The sequence below is a fragment of the Palaemon carinicauda genome, chromosome 40, assembly GCF_036898095.1.
Source record: "Palaemon carinicauda isolate YSFRI2023 chromosome 40, ASM3689809v2, whole genome shotgun sequence".
Taxonomy (NCBI): Eukaryota; Metazoa; Arthropoda; class Malacostraca; order Decapoda; family Palaemonidae; genus Palaemon; species Palaemon carinicauda.
The window spans coordinates 58,874,342-58,897,674 of NC_090764.1; the positions used below are offsets into that span (position 1 = coordinate 58,874,342).

At 43.2% G+C, this 23,333-nt stretch overlaps 2 protein-coding genes across 4 annotated transcripts in view; one reads left to right on the forward strand and one right to left on the reverse strand.

Moving 5' to 3' along the window:
* Nucleotides 1–7,595: 7,595 nt before the first annotated feature.
* Nucleotides 7,596–8,081, forward strand: LOC137631929 (uncharacterized protein YjgL-like). Its single transcript, XM_068363931.1, has one exon. The coding sequence runs from the start codon at nucleotides 7,596–7,598 to the stop codon at nucleotides 8,079–8,081; it is 486 nt and encodes a 161-aa protein (XP_068220032.1).
* A 5,871-nt stretch (nucleotides 8,082–13,952) lies between these two features.
* Nucleotides 13,953–23,333, reverse strand: part of LOC137632053 (zinc finger protein 501-like) — an 81,677-nt gene continuing 72,296 nt past the window's right edge. For all 3 annotated transcript variants that reach the window (XM_068364030.1, XM_068364028.1, XM_068364029.1), the window contains exon 2: nucleotides 13,953–15,425. In XM_068364030.1, coding sequence (XP_068220131.1) covers nucleotides 14,090–15,214 — 1,125 coding nt within the window. In that variant the 5' untranslated portion in view covers nucleotides 15,215–15,425 and the 3' untranslated portion in view covers nucleotides 13,953–14,089. The remainder of the gene's footprint in view (nucleotides 15,426–23,333) is intronic.

The window sequence follows — 23,333 nt, forward strand, 5'->3', positions numbered from 1 at the left end:
TACCTGTACTGTCGTTCCCTCCTAGCCTCTGGGATTTCTCGTTCGACTTGCGGCATCGACCTATTAGGCTAAGCCTAGCCCTCGTCGGCGATCCATTGGTCCGCCATTCTGCATTCGCTCGTGATCTCCCATGCTAGGACTGCGCAGTCCATTGGAGGTCCCCTTTGCGAAGGGTGATCTCAACATGTCGGTGCGCCGACTTACATGTACTGCTGTTACCTCCTAGCCTCTGAGATTTCTCGATCGGACTGCAGCCATGGCATTTATTTTAGAGACTTTCTAACCTTTCCTGGGATTCAGGGTGCGGCAGCATAGTGTGTCTCTGTCTAGAGACTCTTCCTTGTTGGGATAACCCTCGGATTAAATCTAGATTTCTTTCTGAGCCTGACTTCCTTGCCGTCGCCTCTGTTCTAGGGATTGTTAAGGAATGCTCTTTTGATGCATGGGTATAGCTAAAACATGCCTTCACCTCTCTTTATATCCTAGCCTTTCCGGGACAGACATTGCATAAATTTTATCATATTGCTCCTGTGTTTTTGCATTTGTTGATCATGGGGGTTGGTTCCTTCTGGGGTCGGACCCTCTATGACCGTCAGCAAGCTTCTCCCTGAGGGGTAGGCTATTAGACTGACGGCCGTCCCGGTACCTAACGGCTTTGTTGCCACCTTTTGGCACATTATCCTATAGTACCTGTACTAGCAATGCGTCGCTGCTGGCGGTGCTGCCTTCAGCTATGGCATGGTGTTTTATGCAGGAACCCTTGCTGTTTGTTTCCACCGCCCTAGGCACCTTTGCGTTGGAGGCAATGTTGTTACCCACTAGAGCTGCCGGTACTTCCGTCAATGCTGGTACTGTAAGGACAGTGAGACAAGCGTCACCAAGATCAACTGATACTTTATTCAAATGTGCATGGGAGTATATTACAAGGTGCGGACGGAAAGGTAGGATGGCGCTGGCGCCAAATCAGAATGAAGTGCCCGCCAAAATATATGTGTTTTCTTACACTTACAAATATACGAATTATGAGTTAACAGAAACATGTAATGAAATGATACATATGTCAAAATGTAGCTCTGATAGAGCGGAATACATATACATGGGAAACCACGGTGTGGCGAAAGGAGAATTCAAATAAATGAGCAGTTTGTTGATTTTCTGGACGACGAAGGGAGCAGTGTCCTTACAGTACATCTGGGGTACATGCCTTTGGCAGTGCCAGTACCTAACGGCTTTGTCGCCAACTTTCAACACTTTATAGTCATCTATAGTACCCGTACCGGCGATATGTTGCTGCTTACGGCAGTGCCAGCACTGGCGACACTGCCTTCACCTTTGGCAAGGTGCTTTCTGCGGAAACCCTTGATCGTTGTCTCCGTCCTTGGGCACTACTGCCCCCAACGGCATTGCCGTTACTGGCGACAGGGTTAGTACTAGTCTATGGGAATGGATATCTGTACCAGTGACTTAGGCCACATAGGATGTTGGCGGCAATGTTGTTCCCCCCTGGCGTTGCTGGTACTTCTGGCAATGTTGGTACCTATAGGGCACATGACTTTCTGTCCTTTTTATGTGAGACCGTCTCACCTAAACTAAGATGGGTTCTCTACTGACTGTAGGTGAATTCAACTACAGATTAACACAAAGGCCTTACTCCTTCAACTTTTGAGGCTTCTTTATGTATGTTGGGCCTGGGAACTCCTTTGACGAAAGGTTTTCTAAGCCCCTGCATGAAAATATCCACTACATATGGTTAGTGGTTTGCTTCCAATTTGTCCAAATCCCTCTGAGGGTGTGGATTGGATAGATGGGTGATAACTCTATAGGCTAGTTCCCACTCCCAGGTCTTCCCTAATTGAGGTTATCAACTTGTTGTTATAGACCTCGGGTTGCTATGGACTCTTGCTCATTAATCGATGTGTCGATTGCTTAAACTATTAAGTTTAGCCGTACTGTTGCCTTCTAATTGGCCATTTCTCTGCGGAGATATAGGAGCGACGGTTCTTTCCATAAGCACCTCTAACCCCTTCTTTGGGCCTATAGCAACGGACTTTAAGGAGGCTATTTTTTCCAATCTCACATTCTCCAATAGGGGAATGGACATTTTGTACTTTATCTCCTCCATTCTCACCAAATGCATCTACACACAATTAGGGGATTACTATTCCCTCAATTGTTAACATGGAATGTTAATAACCCATTTCTTTCAGCTTTTGGTGACTGTTAGAGGATGTAGTACTCATTTGAACCCTTTTCTCCTTACAGGCGGTGCCTATGACGGAGATGCACTGTTGAGTGCAGATTTGTGTTAGGACTGTGAGGCATCCTTGTGGTCCCGATACATGCCACACATATGCGAAGTGTCGGAGGAAGAAAGGTCCAGTATCGTACTGGGACCATCAGGACTACAGTGTTTGAACGGATCTACTTCACTCCAGTTGGGTCTCGAAGAATACCTCCGATGATGACCGCGTGTCCTTCCTGCGGTCCCTTCGCACCTGGGTAAGAGGATAAGGTAAGTCTAGAATTCAGTGGTGTCTACCCCTTTAGACCTCACTACAGCAACGGCCTCCCGGTCTACGGTGACGATTACTTCTTTCGTGACGGGGGTCTGTTCCTGCCCCTTTTTCCTCCCAACATCTTCTGCTGGCCTCATGGAACACCTCAGTTCCAGAGTACCTTGGGTACTACAATGGATCTGGTACTTATGGCTAACATGAAAGCCTTCATGGAGGGGAATTAATAATACCAGATGATGATGTTCAAGGGCTCATGTGAAGAGATCCAGGCCTTGAAGGAGTAAGAGGAGTCAACTAGGTATAAGGTCTTGCCCTCCTAGCTACCTTATTGCATGTGGCAATGATGACGGCATGGTGTATCAATATACAGCTTGTCGCCTTCGGTGAGAGGTTGGCCTCCGTGGCTCCGGGCAATATGGTCTTTCCCTTTGCCTCAAAGAGATACGCGGCTGTGGAAGAGTAAACACCAGTCTCACCTGTCTTACCACACGATGCCATCCACTGGACCAATGTCCAGTTTATTTTTGCTGAGAGTAAACTGGATAAGGATGTGGCCGGCCGCCAACTTCATGAGAAGCTGTCCAGGATTCCCGAACACCTTAAGGCTGAGTCGTAGGCTAGACAAAGGTTGTCAGTGTCGATGTCTTTGTAGAGCTTCATGGAGATGATGATCGGGAATTTTGCAGACGCTTCAGTCTTTCCTTGTCGGTGAAAACTCATCTCGCCACCTTTATGAAGGATCTTTATGCCTCTTTTCAAGCCCGCCGAGCCTGTAGAGAGCATGTAATTGCTACAGCTACTATCTGCCACGAGCTCTAATATTTCATCACCTTTAGCATCTGGGGAAAAGACCTGTTTCCTTAGAGGGTGGTGAAGGAAGTTACGGATAAGGCTGTCGCAGAGCTTAGAGCCTTTTTCAGAAGTGGCGGATCTGATTAAAGAGGAAGTTCACCCCTGGGAGAGGCCCACAACCCAAAAAGTCTCACAAACTGACTTATCATCGGAAGTCGTTTGCTCTTTACTGTGCCGCTATCCCTCAGACTGTCTACGCTGTGCCCTAACAAGTGGTGTCACAGTCCCCGGCCTTCCACCCTGTGTATGAGTAAGGGTCGTCTTCCAAGGCCGTCTTGACAGAGGAGACAAGTACAGTGGTCGTGGACATCGAAATGGCAGTGGAGGAAGAGGTTCACGTCCTCGACTCAAATAATGAAGGTCTCCCGGTAGGGGGGACGGCTGGCCTTGTGCAAGGATTGTGGGTCCTTCAGTCCTTGGACACAGCATCATTTCAAACGACTTTAGTTGGAATTGGTAACAAAGGCCACCACAGCTCAGGAGTTTCTTCCAAAAAAACAACACCTTATCTGGAACAGTATGTATAAGACCTTCTGAAGAGAAGAGTTATCCGCTGCGTGAGATCTATGAGATTTCAAGGTCGTCTATTTTGCGTGCCAGAGAAGGTTTCGAGCATAACTCAAACTATTCCCTTCTTGTCCCGTCTACACCTGTTCATTCAGTGCAACAGGTTCCGGATGTTGACTAGTTCGCAGATATGGACCTTACCACCTCTGGAGGCTTTCACTGTCTCTCTAGATCTTACCGACGTCTTTTTATCTTACGATAGGTCGACACTTCTCCCCCTACCTTGGTTTCAGCCTGGAGAGAAAGGGCTACGTATTCAGAGCTATACCATTCAGGCTCAACATGGCTCTGAGGATTTTCACGAAATTTACCGACGCAGTCGTACAACAACTTCGGGAGAAAGGCCTTCAAGTAGAGGCGTACCTAGTCGAATGGCTGGTGTGAGTTCCCTCGGCACTGAGTGCTCAGAAGCAGCCACTCGGAGTTGTACGGTTCCTCCAGTCCCTTGGATTTCAGGTCAATTTTAAGAAATCAAGACTGGCTGCAGCTCAAGACTTCCAGTGGTTGGAGATTCGTTGGGACGTCAGTCAAGTCCGTGATCAAGTCGGGATGATCACCAGGCGACGCCAAGAGGGAGTTCTAGAATCTTTACAATTCACCTTGGTAACGAACCCTGTCCTTAATGTATGACTCAAAGATGCAAGCAGAGTTTGGGAAAGGAGGGCCTCCAAAGCTCTTCGCGACCATCAGAAGCAGACTCCGGTTTTACTGCACAAGCAACTCAGTCCGTGGTCCACTGCCAAAAGTCTTTCCCAGACAGTGCCATTGCGCTTTCATCCTCCAGTAGTGACACTTTGTGCGGATACCTCGTTGGATGGTTGGGGGGGAGTCATAACCCACCCAAGAAAGTGCAAGGCTCTTGGTCTCAGAAATTTCAACAATTCCACATCAATATTCTGGAGTCCATGGCAGTCTTCTTGTCCCTCACGAAATTATACTTAAAGGAGAACACTCATATCCATCTAGATCTCGACAACAGGGTGATAGTCCATTGCATCAACGGACAAGGGTCGAGGTCTCCTCAAATAAACCACATAATGATAGCCATCTTTACGTTGGCTCAGAAGAAAGGTTGGCACTTGTCAACATCCCACCTTCAGGGAGATCAACTCCCTGTCCTTCGAGTGGACCTGTTTGCGACGAGTCTCAACAAGATACTTCCCTGCTAGGCAGCACCGAAAGCAGATCAAGCAGTAGTAGGCATGGACGCGATGCCTCTGGATGGGAATCGTTGAACAGCGATTTACCTATTGTTCAACCTCCTCATGAAGGTTTCGGACAGGCTTCGATCTTTCAAGGGACGGCAGCTATGGTGGCTTCTCTGTAGCCAAAGAGCAACTGGTTTCCCATCGTCACGGATTTGAACCCCAAGTTGGTGCCGTGACCAACCCGATTCTATCCCAGGAGGAACAGCAGGAGATTATTTACGCTTTATCATGGAAATCGAACAACCCTCATCTCATGATTTTTTTGCCCTAGCCCTGGGAAAGAACTTCCAAATTCAACGTGATAAGTGGGTATTTGTGGAAACTATGAGTTGTCTAACACCATGACTCAGTATGAAACGTCATGTATGAAATAGATCACATATGTCAAAGGCAAAATCCAGGGTTAATTACTATGGATTTTGTTTAGGTTTCCTGCTTGCTTTGCATGTTTAAGGTCTAGCTTCCTCCACGATTTCGTCGTACAATTCGGCCCTCACTAGACTTATACTATACCCCTTTGATGTCGACTTTAACTCGTATCTCTTCAACAAAATTCCGAATGTTTGTGCAAGGCTGCGGCTGTCGGCTCCACCGAAGCCTATCTCTTGGTCTTTGGACAATGTTTGGCAATTCGCTTCGGACATAGACAATCAAACGGCTTCTATTCATGATCTCAATCAGAAAGTCATCTTTTTATTTGCGATGGCTTCCGGTGCTCGAGTTAGTGACATTGTGATGCTTTCTAGAGACGTTGACCACATTGAATTTGTGGATAATGGTGAGGTTAATTTATACCCTGATCCCACTTTTCTGACTAAGAATTAATTTCCCTTTAAACGTTGGGGTCTATGGAAAATAGTTCCCCTACCAGGTGATCCTTCCCTGTGTCCAGTGCACTGTTCAAAAGTTTATTTATTAAGAATAGTGAAGCTTAAGAGTGGTCATTTGTTTCAAAAAGATAGTGGGGTCTGATTTGTCTCTAAAACAGTTAAGAGCTAAAATTACTTACTTTATACAAAGAGCCGACCTGGCTAGTATGACATCATGTCTCGGCCATAGGGACGTGGCTTCCTCCTTGAACTTTTCCAATACATGTCCTTTGAGGGACTGCAGGCATATGCTGGTTGGAAGTCCACTTGTGTTTTCTTCGGGCATTATCTGAAGCAATTGGAGGAGATACGCCATTTTGTGGTGGCTGCAGAAAGTGTTATCAACCCAACTGCAGCTTGTTACTAGCAATGAGTAAACAGTTGGTTTTTGCTTCAAGGAAAAAAGGGTAAAATGCATTTCATCATTTCCTTTTCCGGTTCATGTGTCTTTCCAACGCTATGTGTGTTCTTTCAGTGCTACAGCCTAACTGTCTAAATGGTAGTTAAGCTATATCTCACTTGGTTCGGGTGATTACCCTTTTTTGTACAGACGTGATCATGTGTCTATTGATCAGGTTTATCTTGTCATAAGTTCCCTATGGTTCCTTATGTCATGTATTTGTCCCCTAATGTTACCTTATGTCTGGGTATGGATGGGATGTATTTACTTTGTACAAAAATTTTCCATTTGCGGTTAATGATGGTTACTCGTTAACCCTGGCACTGATTCTTGTGAGTAAAAGGCTGTGAATTGTTACACGCCTTTTAATTTTATGCCCTACTATTATAATTATAATTACTGTAGCAGCATTAACTTAAGTGTGCCTTCTCATTATTATCCTTCCTGAACATAATTGGATTTAGTCTCCTGGTGGATTTTGGTTCCATACGTCTCACCTATGATGCCTCCTTTAGTTTCGGGTTCCTTAAGGTTCCCGACACTAGACTCAGGTGAATTTCCAATTGCGGAGGGCGGTCCTTTGGTCCTTATTGCCTTCTTGTCGGACCATCATGCTTGTCAATACTGCCTCTGAACTGTTCTGGAATATATAGTTGAGAGTGATACCTATGCCTTGACTGAGTAATCCTGTGAGTGCATTTCAGTATTGGGACCTCTCTCTTTGAGGCTTCTTACCAAGGCATAGGTAATTCTCTGGTACACTTCCATCAGGATGACATGGCTTGAGCCCAAAAAATTGTTTTTTTGACGTAGGAAAAATCTATTTTTGGGTGAGATAGCCATGTTGTCCTGATGGCCCACCCGTTACGTTGTCCCTTCCCGATGCCTCTTCTCACTGTAATTACGCTGCTATGTGGAATGAGTTCATCAGAAAGGAAAAGGTACCAGGCATCCTAAATGCTGGCCTATCAGGTACAGAATAGGAGGCCTAGGTCTAGGTGAGCACTGAGGCTGACAAGCAGGTTCACGAGCTGCACGACGTGGCGAGTAGACCCTGGAAGAAAGACGGTGATCGCAAGGTGGCGAGTGATGATCACTAGCTGGCGAGAGAGCATCAGACGTTGGTAGGTGACAATCGCGAGCTGCAAAGTGACGGTCATTGGAGGAGAGTGATAGTCACGAGATGGCAAGCTACGAGGAGCTGGTGAACGACGAGGAGCTGGCGAACGACGAGGAGCAGGCGAACGACAAGAAGCTGGCGAACGACAAGAAGCTGGCGAACGACGAGGAGCTGGCGAACGACGAGGAGCTGACGAACGACGAGGAGCTGACGAACGACGAGGAGCTGGCGAACGACGAGGAGCTGGCGAACGACGAGGAGCTGGCGAACGACGAGGAGCTGGCGAACGACGAGGAGCTGGCGAACGACGAGGAGCTGGCGAACGACGAGGAGCTGGCGAACGACGAGGAGCTGACGAACGACGAGGAGCTGGCAAACAAGGAGCAGCAAGCGAACACCCAAGAGATGGAAAACAACAAAAGTTCAGCAAGTAGCGATGACGAGCAGAAAAGCGTCGATCATGAACAGGGAAACGGTGATAAGCTGACGAGTGACAGTAACGAGATGACAGGTGACGGTCTAGAGGAGACAAGTGCTTATTACGAGTGACGATCACGAGGAGACCAAGGACGAGTAGCTGATGAAAGACAAGCCGCTGGCAAGTGACAAGTAGCTGAAGAGTGACGACCACGAGCAAGGGAGTAATCATCACAAGCTGAGGAGTGGGTGATTCATGAACAGAGGAGTGGCGATCATGCAGTAGTGAGTGGCGATCATACAGTGGTGAGTGGCAATTACGAACAGGAGAGTCTAGAAGATCGTTGATCTCTAGGATTGTCAGGGTAGTATCTCCTGACGAAGGGCAAAGGATAACATCTAGAAGGGCAAAGAGAGTTACGTTCCCTTGATGATGAGTAGATGAGTAGTTATCCTTATGTTGGCGATGGTTCCTGTCGTCAAAAGCATGCCAGCGAGGAGGTGGAGAACATTGTTGGTGTCGAGAATCCTAGGCAGGGGAAACAAGCTCCGAAGGGCTCGACATCTAGAAGGTCTCTGCACAGGAGAATCAGGAGAGGACCTCACTAACGAGCGAGAGAGGTGAACACCCGCAGGAGAAGACTGCTTCAGACTTTGTTCTCCCCCCCCCCCATAAAGGCTGAGAAGACTCAGCAAGGGGAAGAGCACAGTCTTCAGCAGCAGCGGGTGACGGCGCAAGAACAACAATGTTGGCAGCATGGGCGGCAGACACTCCAAGGGTGTGAAGATTAGGACTCATCGGCGAAAAGGCTTCAACCTCCGAAGAGGCAGGAGTCCTTCTCCTCTCAGCACCCAGCTGAAGAAGCTCCATCAACACCTCCTTCGGAGGGGGACCGGAAACACCCAAAGAAGGCCAGATTTAAAAAACATCAGAAATAGAAAAGGATCCCCCTAGGGGAAGCGGCATAGCTGCTTCTCTACGGGAAGCAGCACTGCCCTCGAACACCAAGGTTGACCTGGTGTTAATTGGTCAACACTCCTTTTCTACTATTCTCCAGAAGAGACAGATTGAGCAGGAGCTTCGAGAAGAGATAAGTTGGTCAAGGAAGAAGTACGAGGTTTCTTCAACTTTGAGGAAGACACTAAAAGCGAAGAATCTCTCCCACTGGGAGGAAGACTACTCCCAGCATTCATCGTAGGTGTTTTCTTTGTCACAAAGCCGTCCTCCGCAGGCAGAACACAACGAATAGAGTCGGTCTCAGCGGAGGACATGAAAGTCTGCATGTCTGTCCTTCAGGTCCCTGACACCTGTAAATAAAAATACAAAAATAAAAGAATTAGTCAAATGGCAAGTCACAAATAGCTGGAGAAGTGAAGAGCGTTAACGTCCCATCTCGGCCGAAACAAAAGCAAAAAGTCTCAAGACAACACTCGTGTGAGCGAGTGGGGTAGTGGGCTATCCTCCTAATCCTCTGCTAACTAACAGGGGGTTAGTTATATACCTCGCTTTAAAGTCTTATTGCTAGTCTTTCAGCTTCGCTGAAAGTAATAATCTTTATGAATAGCAAAAGGGTTTGTATTTAGTGTCAGAACAAACAAATATTGAATAATTAAAAGGTAAAATATAAAACAATTACATCATAACAATACATTTATTTAAGTGTTGTTTCACTTAGTCTAGCTAGTAGGGACATTTAATCCATTGGGTCAAATTTTCTCCTCTTTAAAAGCATTTTACAACTTCCCTATTTTCTTATAACTTTACTCCTGCAAAAATCTTCATATATTGTGAAATATGTTATTTTGATTATAAAATAAATTTTTGAATATACTTACCCGGTGATTATATAGCTGCAACTCTGTTGCTCGACAGACAACTCTACGGAAAAAACTCGCCAGCGATCGCTACACAGGTTGCGGGTGTGCCCAACAGCGCCATCTGTCGACCAGATACCCAGCTCTCAATGTAAACAGACTCAATTTTCTCCTCGTCCCACTGCGTCTCTATTGGGGAGGAAGGGAGGGTCATTTAATTTATAATCACCGGGTAAGTATATTAAAAAATTTATTTTATAATCAAAATAACATTTTTCAATATTTAACTTAGCCGGTGATTATATAGCTGATTCACACCCAGGATGGTGGGTAGAAACCAGTAATATATGTTTACACTTTTATGAGCTAAGAGTTTTTTATTTCATTTTAGAAGTTATCAAAATAACAAAAACAAAATAAATAGGTACCTGGTAAGGAAGTCGACTTGAACAATTACTCTGCCTTTTAAGTACGTCTTCCTTACGGAGCCTCGCGATCCTCTTAGGATGCTGATCGACCCCTAGGATCTGAAGTATCAAGGGTTGCAACCCATACAACAGGACCTCATCAAACCCCTAATCTAGGCGCTCTCAAGAAATGACTTTGACCACCCGCCAAATCAACCAGGATGCGAAAGGCTTCTTAGCCTTCCGGACAACCCATAAAAAAACAACATTTCAAGAGACAGATTAAAAGGGTAAGGAATTAGGGAATTGTAGTGGTTGAGCCCTCACCCACTACTGCACTCGCTGCTACGAATGGTCCCAGTGTGTAGCAGTTCTTGTAAAGAGACTGGACATCTTTCAAGTAAAATGACGCGAACACTGACTTGCTTCTCCAATAGGTTGCGTCCATTATACTTTGCAGAGATATATTTTGCTTAAAGGCCACGGAAGTTGTTGCAGCTCTAACTTCATGCGTCTTCACCTTAAGCAAAGTTCGGTCTTCCTCACTCAGATGTGAATGAGCTTCTCGTATTAACAATCTGATAAAGTCTGACCAAGCATTCTTTGACATAGGCAAGGATGGTTTCTTAACTGAACACCATAAAGCTTCAGATTGGCCTTGTAAAGGTTTAGTACGCTTTAAATAGAACTTAAGAGCTCTAACAGGGCATAAGACTCTTTCTAGTTCATTGCCTACGATCTCCGATAAGCTGGGGATATCGAAAGATTTAGGCCAAGGCCGAGAAGGCAGCTCATTTTTGGCTAGAAAACCAAGTTGTAGCGAACAAGTGGCTTTTTCTGACGAAAATCCGATGTTCTTGCTGAAGGCATGAATCTCACTGACTCTTTTAGCCGAGGCTAAGCATACCAGGAAAAGAGTCTTAAGAGTGAGATCTTTCAGGGAGGCTGATTGTAACGGCTCCAACCTGTCTGACATGAAGAATCTTAGTACCACGTCTAAATTCCATCCAGGGGTAGCCAAACGACGCTCCTTGGTGGTCTCAAAAGACTTAAGGAGGTCTTGCAGATCTTTATGTTTGGAAAGATCTAAGCCTCTATGCCGGAAGACCGATGCCAACATGCTTCTGTAGCCCTTGATAGTGGGAGCTGAAAGGGATCGTCCTTTTCTCAGGTATAAGAGAAAAACAGCTATTTGAGCTACAGAGGTACTGGTCGAGGATACAGAAACTGACTTGCACCAGTCTCGGAAGACTTCCCACTTCGATTGGTAGACTCTAATGGAAGACGCTCTCCTTGCTCTAGCAATCGCACTGGCTGCTTCCTTCGAAAAGCCTCTAGCTCTCGAGAGTCTTTCGATAGTCTGAAGGCAGTCAGACGAAGAGCGTGGAGGCTTTGGAGTACCTTCTTTACGTGTGGCTGACGTAGAAGGTCTACCCTTAGAGGAAGACTACTGGGAACGTCTACTAACCATCGAAGTATCTCGGTGAACCATTCTCTCGCGGGCCAGAGGGAAGCAACTAACGTCAACCTTGTCCCTTCGTGAGAGGCGAACTTCTGCAGTACCTTGTTGACAATCTTGAACGGTGGGAATGCGTAGAGATCCAGATGTGACCAATCTAGGAGGAAAGCATCTATATGTATTGCTGCTGGGTCCGAGACTGGAGAGCAATAGATTGGAAGCCTCTTGGTCAGCGAGGTTGCAAAGAGATCTATGGATGGTTTTACCCCAAGTGGCCCAAAGTCTCTTGCACACATCCTTGTGGAGGGTCCATTCGGTTGGAATTACTTGCCCTTTCCGACTGAGACAATCTGCTATGACGTTCAAGTCGCCTTGGATGAACCTCGTTACTAGGGAGATGTCTTGACCTTTTGACCAGATGAGCAGGTCCCTTGCGATCTCGAGGGAGGCAAGCATATACTGCATGTCTTGCCATAAAACCCATTAAGGATCAACGGAAATGGTTGTGGTAAGAGACGAGGGTAACGTCTGTGACCGCAACACTTTGCCAACAAAAAAAGACTCTCGGAGTCTGTGTTACGCTTTTGTTAGGCAGCGAGCAGTTATCCGATGACTGCATAGGGTCAGAGCTGTCCTAATGGTTGTAACCAGGACGCTGGACCTGTCCTGAAAGGACTGACTTTCGCTTAAGGGCTTCGAAACCTTGTGACAGGTTTCTTATGCGAAAAGCCTTCGGATGACGAGGAGAAACAACGTCTCTCTCGTCTTATGGTAGGGGAGATCTTGGTAAGATACACCCGATACCATAGAGGGAAAAACGTCTGTTCGTTGATCAAGGCCTCTCGAACCCATAAGTCGTTTGACATTACTTCTCCCCTGGGCTTGGGAGCATGCAAGAGGTCCCGGACTAGGTGAACGACAGGCACGAACAGACGAACCCTCGGACGCAACACTGTAACACTTTGCGCATATCACTTTATCACTTCGATTTTCTGTTTTGCACTTATTTCACTGAAATCGAAACTTTTACTGATTTCTACCTGAAACACGCAATTCTACCCTTCATTAAAAGGTAGTAATTGCGAAATCAGTCGTATAATGCAAACCCATTAATACCAGCAAAAAACAGAAAACATATTTTAAGATAAAAAAATCAGTGGCTGGGAAAGAGACTAAACACTAGTTCATATAAACTACGTTTTCAATCTCTCACCGCACATAGCCTGGGGACGAGAATAAAAACCTAAAAACGTTTTATCCTTCCTCCCCGTACAGCGACTAGGGACGCGAGTAACACGAGAACAACGTTACCGGCTTGAACGGAACGTTTTCTCTCCTCTCTCTCCCTCCGTCTCTATCTCTCTCTCTCTTTCTCTCTTGATTTCGCACCTAAGAGAAGAGCCCAATTATATTTCGTCAAAAAAACATGTTATTTGACTAAAGGAAAAAACTGAAAGGTTTTTCAAATAAAAAGTTCCTTTAAAATAGAATTTAAAACATTTAAGCTAAGAAAGAATGAACAAAACGTCAGAATCGATTTACTCTTACTGCAAAGTGAAACCGTGATACACTCTCTCTCTATCGTAACGATAGAGCGCATGTTGAACGTCCTGAACGTCAACAACTGCGTAGCATAAATAAACTAAACGTTAGTTCATCTTTGAAAACAGTACGAAGACTATCAAAGAAATTCTTTCATAAAATATTACATTTAAAAAGTTTTAAATCCTTAGCTCTTTAAAAGCTAATTACGATATAAAGGACTCAACGTTGATTAACTTCGGTTTCCAAGTTAGGACCGCCTACTCTCAGGAAGGTCGCATATAAACAAAACATTAAAATTTATTTTTATATGTTTATAATAAATGGAAAGTTAATCGAAGAGGCCTAATAAAGGCGGAGAGATATAACGTGATAAGATAATACTAAAAGCCTAAACACACTTCCGTCTAAGGGAAGGGTCGGCCATTTAAAAGTGAAAGAAAGACCATACTCTCTTTGTCATCATAATTAAATCTATCCAAAACGAGTTCAAGATTTAAGATGAAGATAAAACACCTGCATAGCGAAAGCTCAAAACTAGAATATAGTACTTCACCAAATAGATGTGAAAAACTCCAGTTTAGCAACAGCGAGTAAAGTACGTCTTGTCGACACCTCGACAGAGAGAAAATTGAGTCTTTGTTTACATTGAGAGCTGGGTATCTGGTCGACAGATGGCGCTGTTGGGCACACCCGCAACCTGTGTAGCGATCGCTGGCGAGTTTTTTCCGTAGAGTTGTCTGTCGAGCAACAGAGTTGCAGCTATATAATCACCGGCTAAGTTAAATATTGAAAAAATAAATTTCAAAGTATGATATGCTTTTTCCCATACACTGCACTTCGTCTTCCCCTTTTTGTCTTAATACCTTAATTGGTTTTATTTTATATTAGTGATGCAATGGACTCCCACCTGGGGTCTACGTTGCCCCAGTGTGAATTCTATAATGTCTTGTGAGATTACTTTTCTGAGAAAAAGCTTTGTTGCAGACATCGCACTTGAATTTCTCGCCAGTGTGAATCCTATAATGTTTTGTGAGATGACTTCTCTGAGAAAATGCTTTGTTGCAGACATTGCACTTGAATGGCTTCTCCCCAGTGTGAATTCTATAGTGTTTTGTAAGATGACTCCTCTGAGAAAATGCTTTGTTACAGTCATTGCACTTGAATGGCTTCTCCCCAGTGTGAATTCTATAATGACTTGTAAGATTAATTCTGTGAGAAAATGCACCGTTACAGATATTGCACTTGAATGGCTTCTCTCCAGTGTGAATTCTATAATGTTTTGTGAGATGAATTTTCTGAGAAAATGCCTCGTTACAGACAATGCACTTAAATGGCTTCTCCCCAGTGTGAATTCTATAATGTTTTGTGAGATCACTGCTGTGAGAAAATACTTTGTCACAGACATTGCATTTAAACGGCTTCACAGTATGAATTCTTTGGTGTACTACGAGATCACTTTGCTCAGAAAATATTTCACCACATTCTCTGCTGATAAACTGGCCTCCAGTATCAATTAGCATGTGAGCGTTGAGGTTAACCATTCCACTAAATTGTTTCCCATCATTCTCTCTCAAACCAACAACAGTGTCACTTTTGGGATAATTTTTCTGACATAGATATGTGCCACAGTCACTGTTTTCAATCTTCTCTTCTTTAATTTTATTTTCTTCTTCATTGACTTCCCCTTTCCCACATTCCTCTTTCAAACCTATTGCTGTCCACAAATAGGTATTCACACTTTCATCCTCTTTGTTGGCTTCCTTTTGACAACATTGTAAATTCTCCTCACTCACTGATACATCACACTCATAAGAATATTTCATGTCACTGTCGCTAGACTCAAATATTTCTGGCTCAGTTTTGAATTCTATTTCTGATTTTATGAAAAGAGAGCCATCAACTATGAGCGAATCATTGTCAACCAAATCATTATTTTCCCGCTTGATGGCCGAGAGTAAAGACGAATCTTCACTTTCGCTTTTCATTTGAAATTCTAAGGATTCAGAATTCCTCATCCTATCCCTGTCACAAGATGACATTCTCTTGAATATTATCTTCAACAAGCAACAAAGAGTAATTTAATGCTAAGCTTCCTATTCTGAGACACCATATATTGCATCAAAGTATTACAACATGAACTAACATGGACCCTTGTTCCTTTTTACCAGACCTGTCTCTCTTGCAGATATTTGGTAGTTTACTCAATTTTGCCACAAGAGTTGTATGATAATTTTCTTTGGGATGAAACGTCTGAAATAATAGAGAACAGGTATCATTAGAAAAGAAAAAGGTATGTTGAAGTTTTCTTTAATAACAGGACAGCTTTCTAAACAACTAATCTTCCTAAATATGCAAATCAGACTCTTTATTCTCTTGTCCTCTCAATTTGTTCTCGTTATACATTTTAGGCATCGAAAAATACCTTTCCACACCCTTTACATATTTCATTATGAAAAGCACATCCTATGAGAACATCAGTTACACTGGGTACAGAGTTATTCATCTCAAAACCCTTTTCCTAGAATAGACAAATGAAATATTTTATAATTGACAATATTTTTCTTAGCAATGCAAACCTGAGTTCTTTAAAAAAAAAAAAAAATGTCTTTAGCAGAGCTAGAATAGATGCTGATTCATTATTAAGGCAGTTAACGACAGGTGGTGCATGCAGACAAGTAGCCCCTCTCACTCTCCACTTGAACTTTTCAGTTTTGACCTTTGGCTAAAGACTGACAAGGGTGGTTGAGGGGGAAAGTTTAATTCTAAAGGATTAAGGTTTTCAAAGCAATGAAAGACTATAAATATTTCAAGTATTATCTTTTCTAGTTATATAGTAGTAGGTTGCCTAGGCCAAGGCACCAGCCACCTGTTGAGACACTACTGCTAGAGAGTTATTGGGCCCTTTGACTGGCCACACAGTACTGCACTACATTGGATCCTTCCCTCTTGTTGCGGCATATTTTTTCTTTGCTGTCACTTAAAAGGGGTTAGAATAAATAATTCATGGGAATTTAGACAAATGCCAAACTGTCCAAACTGGGTTACTTTAAGTCACAGGAAGTAGGGCGGTGGTTGCCGACCTATGATCTCATCTCCAAGATTCCCGAGTATTGTAAACTCTGTCACAAGCCACCAAGCATGAAGAAGGAATTGCACCATTTTTTTAAAATGTAAACTGATGTCATTCTTTTACTTCCCAGGTCAAAGCATGAGGGAGGTTGGAAAAGCTGGGGGATTTGAGGTGGGGCAACCTAGATCTTGGCGACCTAGATTGCAGATGTCACGTAACAAAAGGATATAACCTATCTCCTGGAGGAAGCACCTGATACCCATAGAGACAGGTACCATAAAAACTCATCCTTAGAAGTAGAGTGAGGAGAGTTGGGCGCGGGAGATGACCGTGTGCCCTTGTCGCCGCTGTGCGATCATTACGCCCAAACAACACTCCACTAGGTTGCGATTTTAGTAGTAGATTTTGCCTTAGACTTATAACGCGAGACAAGTATTGTGTGTGCCCTTCCCGCTTGCTTGACATGGATAGAAATTAATATTGTAATGTTTCGTTAATAAGTCAGATTTGGGACTTGAGATAAATTGCTATTCTACTGATGGAAGGTGATTAACAGTAACTTGCTCAGTATCCGTTCTCCCGAGTGTGTCTGTAATTTAAGTAATTCATTATGATAAACTGTACCAGTAATTCAAAAGTTAGCGAGAGACTTACATTTCTTGAGGTTATGTAATTCCCAAGATTTAAAGTTCTATTTCATTCGCTTTGAAGAAGATTTCTGCTACTGTTTTTGTGAAAATTAACTTAAACAATAAATCCTGTTATGATGTAAAAGTCGTCTAATTCCCCGCCTATCATTATTTATTATTTAATTGCCTACGCATACACCAAATAGTCTGGCCTATTCTTTCAATATTCTCCTCTGTCCTCATACCCCTAACAACAATGAGATTACCAAGCAATTCTTCTTTACTCAAGGGGTTAACTACTACACTGTAATTGTTCAGTGGCTACTTTCTCTTGGTAAGGGTAGAAGAGACTCTTTAACTATGGTAAGCAGTAGTCTTCCATTGTTTTGGGGGTAAAGTTCTCTTGCTTCAGGGTACACTCAGGCACACTATCTGTTTTCTCTTCCCCTTGTTTTCTTTGAAATGGCATGTTGGGTAGGCTTAACAGAAGAGCCATGGATGCCTGGTGGTTTATCAAGAGGTTGTCTTTGCCTTATCTGTTTTTTTTTATCCTCACAAGTATTCCTTTTAAAAACCATCCTTACTGTCTCTCTTGTGTTGAAGTGGCTATCCTGGAGGGTATTTAGCCTTGCATGGTGTGTCGTCTCTGCCATGTTGACCAATTTTATCCAAACTTTTATTTCTACTGTATGGGTTGTATCGATCCTTTTAAATATATTTCTATACGTGTTGTTTTGTTATCATCATTATTAAGTTAGTTTTCAAGTAAGATGAATCTCTTTTTTATTGCTTTTAATTCTTATCTTGTCTGGACACACTGAGTGAAATCTGAGACCAGTACGTCCTAGACTTCACCAGTGTCGTCTACTGTACTGCAATATTCGTGATTTGCATGCCAATACAGTATTCAAGACTTTACAGTTGTGTCCATACAGTATGAAATTCTTTTATGCTCAGAAACTTTTGTTTCCCAAATGAGGTACTCAACTGAGCTCCTAATTACAGGTATCAAGAAACCAGTAAGATTAAAACAGGATGCCATTCCTAGGGCAAGGGGAATGCTCCACTTAAGTCCTGCTACGAATGTGGATGTTATGAGATTCAGGTAATAAAGGTGTGGCAGGCATAACAACTTCAATTTGTGTTCGATCTACCAAAATCCAGACATGGATGATTCTATCTTTGATTATCTTCTTATCATTATCTCTAAGATATAAGATAACAACAGAAAAGCCTATTTTGTTTTTATTGGTGATTTCAATGCTCAGCATAGGGTGTGGTTAAATTCTGTTTCCCCTACTGATTGCCATGGCTTAACTCTCTGGTGATACGATGACACACTGGCGCATGAAAATATTTTTTGGTGATCCGATGACACAATGGCGCATGGGACTGGTCGTTGTTTGAATATCCCTGTTCTTTTGGGAATGAAATTGACTCCTGCTGTGTGAAGAGTTCCATTTAGTAAGTCTATGGCATCATCAACACTTTCAAACTGTTCTGCATTTCCTTCAATTTCACTTAGCTCCCAATATCTATCCCAGTCCGGCTTATCAAGATTCCATCGTGGCGATCTATGTAAAGGTGGACCATTGTTGGTGTTTATAATGATTGGTGCATGATCACTAGTATGCCAATCATCTAAAGTTCTCCGATTAAAATCGAGAAGACAATTAGCGCTTGCAACTGATAGGTCAATGCAGGACAAGGTACCTGTCTGAACATGAAAGTGTGTGGGCTCTCCTGTATTAAGGAGTCCTACGGTACCTGTCTAAACATGAAAGTGTGTGGGCTCTCCTGTATTAAGGAGTCCTACATCTTCATTCACCAAAATTTTTGATATAATATCATCCCTTGCGTTTGCCAAAACATCACCCCATTAAGGATGTCTACTATTAAGATTTCCTAAAAACAAAAAAGGTCTTGGGAGTTGTTTAATCACCTCTACTATATTATCATAGGAGGTGTTATCATTTGGAGGCAAGTAAAGAGAACAGATTGTGTATTTTCTGCCTATATCAATTTGTACAACCACTGGCTGCAGAGGGGTACAGATAGACAAAGATATTTGGGGAACATCTCCCCGAACGTATATAAGACTTCCTGAAGGCTCCCTGCTCGTTGATCATATTGTGTCCTATAGCTGCCATACTCTCGAGGACAAGTAGTATTAGCATTGAGCTTGTTCTTCTGCAGACATACAATTATAGGGGAGTGCTTGTGTATGAGGAGCTTAAGTTTTTCATATTTCGCCATTAAACCCTGGCAATTTCATTGCAGAATGGAGGAAAAACTATGGTTTATTCTTTTGGAAGACACCTTGGATGAAGTCTTCCCATTGGCAATCTTTGATCTAACACTATTGCATTAGCAACTCTCTGGTGGATATACGAGGTGCCTCACACTGAGGGACCTGGGGGAACCCAAACAAAAAATAAGGCATAAGGTAAGGTAAGGCACGGTGGTATCTTTGGGGGAGGATCTTCATATATGGGGTTTTGTGTTTGTCTTTTTCTTTGTGTCCTTTTGATATAATTGTTGAGGAGGATGGTGGACCTCAACTTGAATTTCAGATTTATTTAAGTTGTCTTCCAGTTGATCAGAAACATCAGCAGACAAGACACCATATTTATTTGAAGTCGTGACTTTAATATTTCTTATGATTATAGGCGAGATAGATGGAGGTCTCTCTTTTTTTCGATTAAAAGATTGTGAGCTATCAGGTTTTTGCACCTTCCGCACAACAGGTTCACCAGGTAAATTGGTTTCAAGTGGAACCTCCATCAGATCAGGCTAGAACACGGCCTGAGAGAGGTTTGTACTATTGTTTAGAATGGGAGTAGATAGCTTTTGAATATCTTTCAGATCTTTAAGTATCTGTTTTGATTTTTCTACAATTTCTGGATATAAATTTTTAATAGGACTTTCAACCTCTTTAACTACTTTCATATGTTTCTTTATGTTAGAGGTGAGGATACAATTTTCGTCTATGTGCTTTGGCAAGTTTTTCTTCAGAACCATTAAAAAAGGTTGCCCTGGTCTTATCTGCTTTTCAAGAGCTCTTTTATGAGCCTCTTTAAAAGTAACCCTTTCAATGGTCCTAATGGCCTGATTTTCTTTTTAAAAAATAAACTCAATACAGCTTTTAGATGTAACTGGGTGTGCTTTCCCAAAATGTATGCAACTTGGATTTTCTGTGCATGGTCCATGAAAATTTTTTTCCAGTTGGCACAAACAGCTGGCTTATTATTTAGTTTTTCCTTGCATTTCTGGCTTAAATAGCCATATATTTAGCAATGATAACATCGCAATGGTGAAGGGATGTATGGTTTCCCCTTCAAAGATAGCCAACCAGCTTTAATAATATTTGGTAATCTGCATTGATCAAATGTTACAATCAAAGTAGCAGGAGGAATATGTTGTTCTCCAACTCTTTTTCTCATTCTGACTAATTTTACTACTCCTTGACTTTTCAGTTCATCCTCAATTTCTTTTTCCTCTATGTCCAGCAATTCTGGAGCATATATCACCCCTACTCTGGTTGAAAGTGGGGTGCGAAATGCATTTAACACTATGACCATCCAATGTTGTAAGTGTTTTTAATCTTTCACCTTGTATTGGTGATAGTGCCTCTATCAAGAAACTTCCATTTCCCTGGGGAAGAGTTTTTGGCTGCCCTCCTCATATAGTAACTATTTCCCTGTTAGCTTTAAAAACGTTTACACGCTGATTTCTTCCATTTTCAAATTCCAAAATAAAAAAATATTTCATAATTCACTACTTCATAGTGACCAGGTAATACTTCTGTTTTTCTATATTTTTCTGTACTGTCATCATTTCTCACTCTCTCTTCTTCTCTAGTGGTATCTTATAATCATATTTTATAAAACCTGAATAGAGTTCTAATGTTACAATATTAGAACCCAGGTTGGAGCTGTCTGTACCGAGGTCCATGTTTGTATTTTCCAGGTCGTCAACAGAGGGGTTGGTTTTTATGGAAAAAGCAAGCCAGGTTATCCATCTCTTGTCGGAGGATGTCAGTCCTCCGATCCCAGTCGGCCCAACACGAGAAGAGGCTTCAGTGGGAACCAGTCCTCTATTAGAGAGGGGCTGCCTCTCTTTAGGTGGGCGTACAGTGGTCAGTGGGGCTAATTACCCCTCCCACTGGCGACTCCAATGCCTGGCATCACCCATTACCCGCAATTATGGGTGATTTAAAACCGGATCACTGGAGCCCAACTCTTAGCATACCTGGTCTGCACCCATTAGGTCAGCCAGAAGGTGATGGCGTCTAAATTGGTAGAGGTTGAGATGGAATGCCGTCCATCCCACACATTGCCAAATCCAAGGAAGCAGCCAAAGTATAATCAAACAAGTCAAAGTCGTCAACAAGTTCAAACCCAAAAGGAAGAGATGGGAGAATAAAAGAAATAACCAAAATGAAAAGTGTGTGTGCTGACTGATTTAGCTTGATCAACAACTGGGCACCGAGGTCCAGTGGGAAAGCAGTTCCCACTGTTCATCAGAGCCCAGCTGCTAAACCCTAAGCCCCCCATCCTCGTCAAGGCTTCAGCATCTGGGGGGTCAAGAGGTTCTTCAAACCCACAACCCCATTCTTGGAGGATTATGTACAGGATCTTCTCAGGGAGGGAGTTATCCGTTGCACAAAATCCATGAACTTTCAAGGGCTGCTATTGTGCATGTTCAAGAAAGATTAGAACGTTCTTCGAACCATTCTGCACTTGTCCCCACAAAACAAATTCATTCTGAATGACAAGTTCCAGATGTTGACTATCTCACAAATACAGACCCTACTACCCCAGAGGACCTACACAAACTCCATAGATCTTACAGATGCCTATTGGCATATTCCAATAGGCCGGCACTTCTCCTCCTACCTTAGCTTCAGACATGCAAAAAGGCCTACGTATTCAGAGCTACGTCCTTCGGGCTCAATATAGCTCCAAAGATTTTCGCAAAGCTAGTCGAGGCCATCGTCCAACAATTACGGAACAGACGCCTCCAGGTCATGGCATACTTGGACGACTGGCTAGTCTGGACTGCAAGGTAAGACAGAATGTCTTCTGACAGCCCGGGAAGTCATGAAATTCCTATAGTCTCTGGGCTTTCAAATCAACCTCGTGAAGTCCAGGCTGTCTCAGGCTCAAGAATTTCAATAGCTAGGACTTCACTGGAATCTGAAGTCACACTCCCTCTCTCTACCGCAAGGCAAAAGAAGGGATATTGCAAACTCTGTCAGGTGCTTACTTCATTCAAGAGTACTCACTAGGTGGCAACAGGAAAGAGTATTGGGTTCACTGCAGTTTCTTGACGTGACGGACCCGATCCTAAAAGCGGGACTCAAAAATGCCAACAGAGTCTGGAGAAGAAAGACATCAAGTGCTCGGAGAGATCTTTGCCACGAAACCCTGGTCTTACTGATAAAGCAGCTCAAGCCATGGTCCACTGCCAAGAGTTTATTGACACACATACCTTTGCAGTATCCTCTTCCCAGGACAATTCACATGGACGCCTCGAAACAAAGTTGCGGGGACACTCCCTTCTAAGAAAGTGCAGGTCAGTGGTCAATCACATTTCGGAGTTTTCACATCAATATTCTGGAAGCTATAGCAGTGTTTCTGACTCTGAAGAGACTGAACCCAATGACAAAATCCCACATCAAATTAGTCATCGACAACAGGACAATAGTCCACTGTGTCAACAGATAGGGCTCCAGGTCTCCTCAGATCAACCGTGTGATTCTAGACATCCTCTCTTTAGCAAAGTGGAGGAATTGGCATCTCTTAGCAGCTCACCTCGAAGGGAATTGCAATGTGACGGCGGAGGCCTGTCAAGATCCAAGCCTATGGAAACTGAGTAGTCTCTGGAGGCAAAATCATTCTGTTTCTTTCTAGAGCAAGTCCCAGAACTGCAAATATATCTCTTTGCGACAAGTTTCAACAAGAAGCTTCCCCGATATGTAGCACCAAACTTAGATCCAGAAGCGACAAGAACTGATGTGATGTCTGGATTGGAGTCAGTGGTCTCATATCTACCTATTTCCACCATTCAACATCCTGATGAAAATTTTGAACAAACTGCGGACTTTCAAGGGAACAGCAGCTTTAGTGGCTCCCAAGTAGCCCAAGAGCAATTGGTATCCTCTTGTTCTGAAACTCAAACCTTTCCAGGTCCCTCTACCATCTCCAGTGCTGTCCCTGGATGTTCAACAGAAGGCTGTCTTCACTTCCTCTTGCATAATGAAAACCCTTCCGTTCATGATTTTCTCGCCCACGTGGCTCAAAGAAAGTTCAGAGTTGCAAAGGAGAGAATTGACGTCACAGAATAGTAAAAGTCCAACACCACAAAACGACAATATTTGTCTTTCTGAATAAAATTGGTTGCATTCGTGAAAAGTTATCAGCCATCTTCCATTTCTATGGACTTCTGTATTTCTTT

Bases quoted from the DNA above. Each gene is read 5' to 3' on its own strand.
- LOC137631929 (XM_068363931.1), top strand. From the start codon at position 7,596: ATGGCAAGCTACGAGGAGCTGGTGAACGACGAGGAGCTGGCGAACGAC.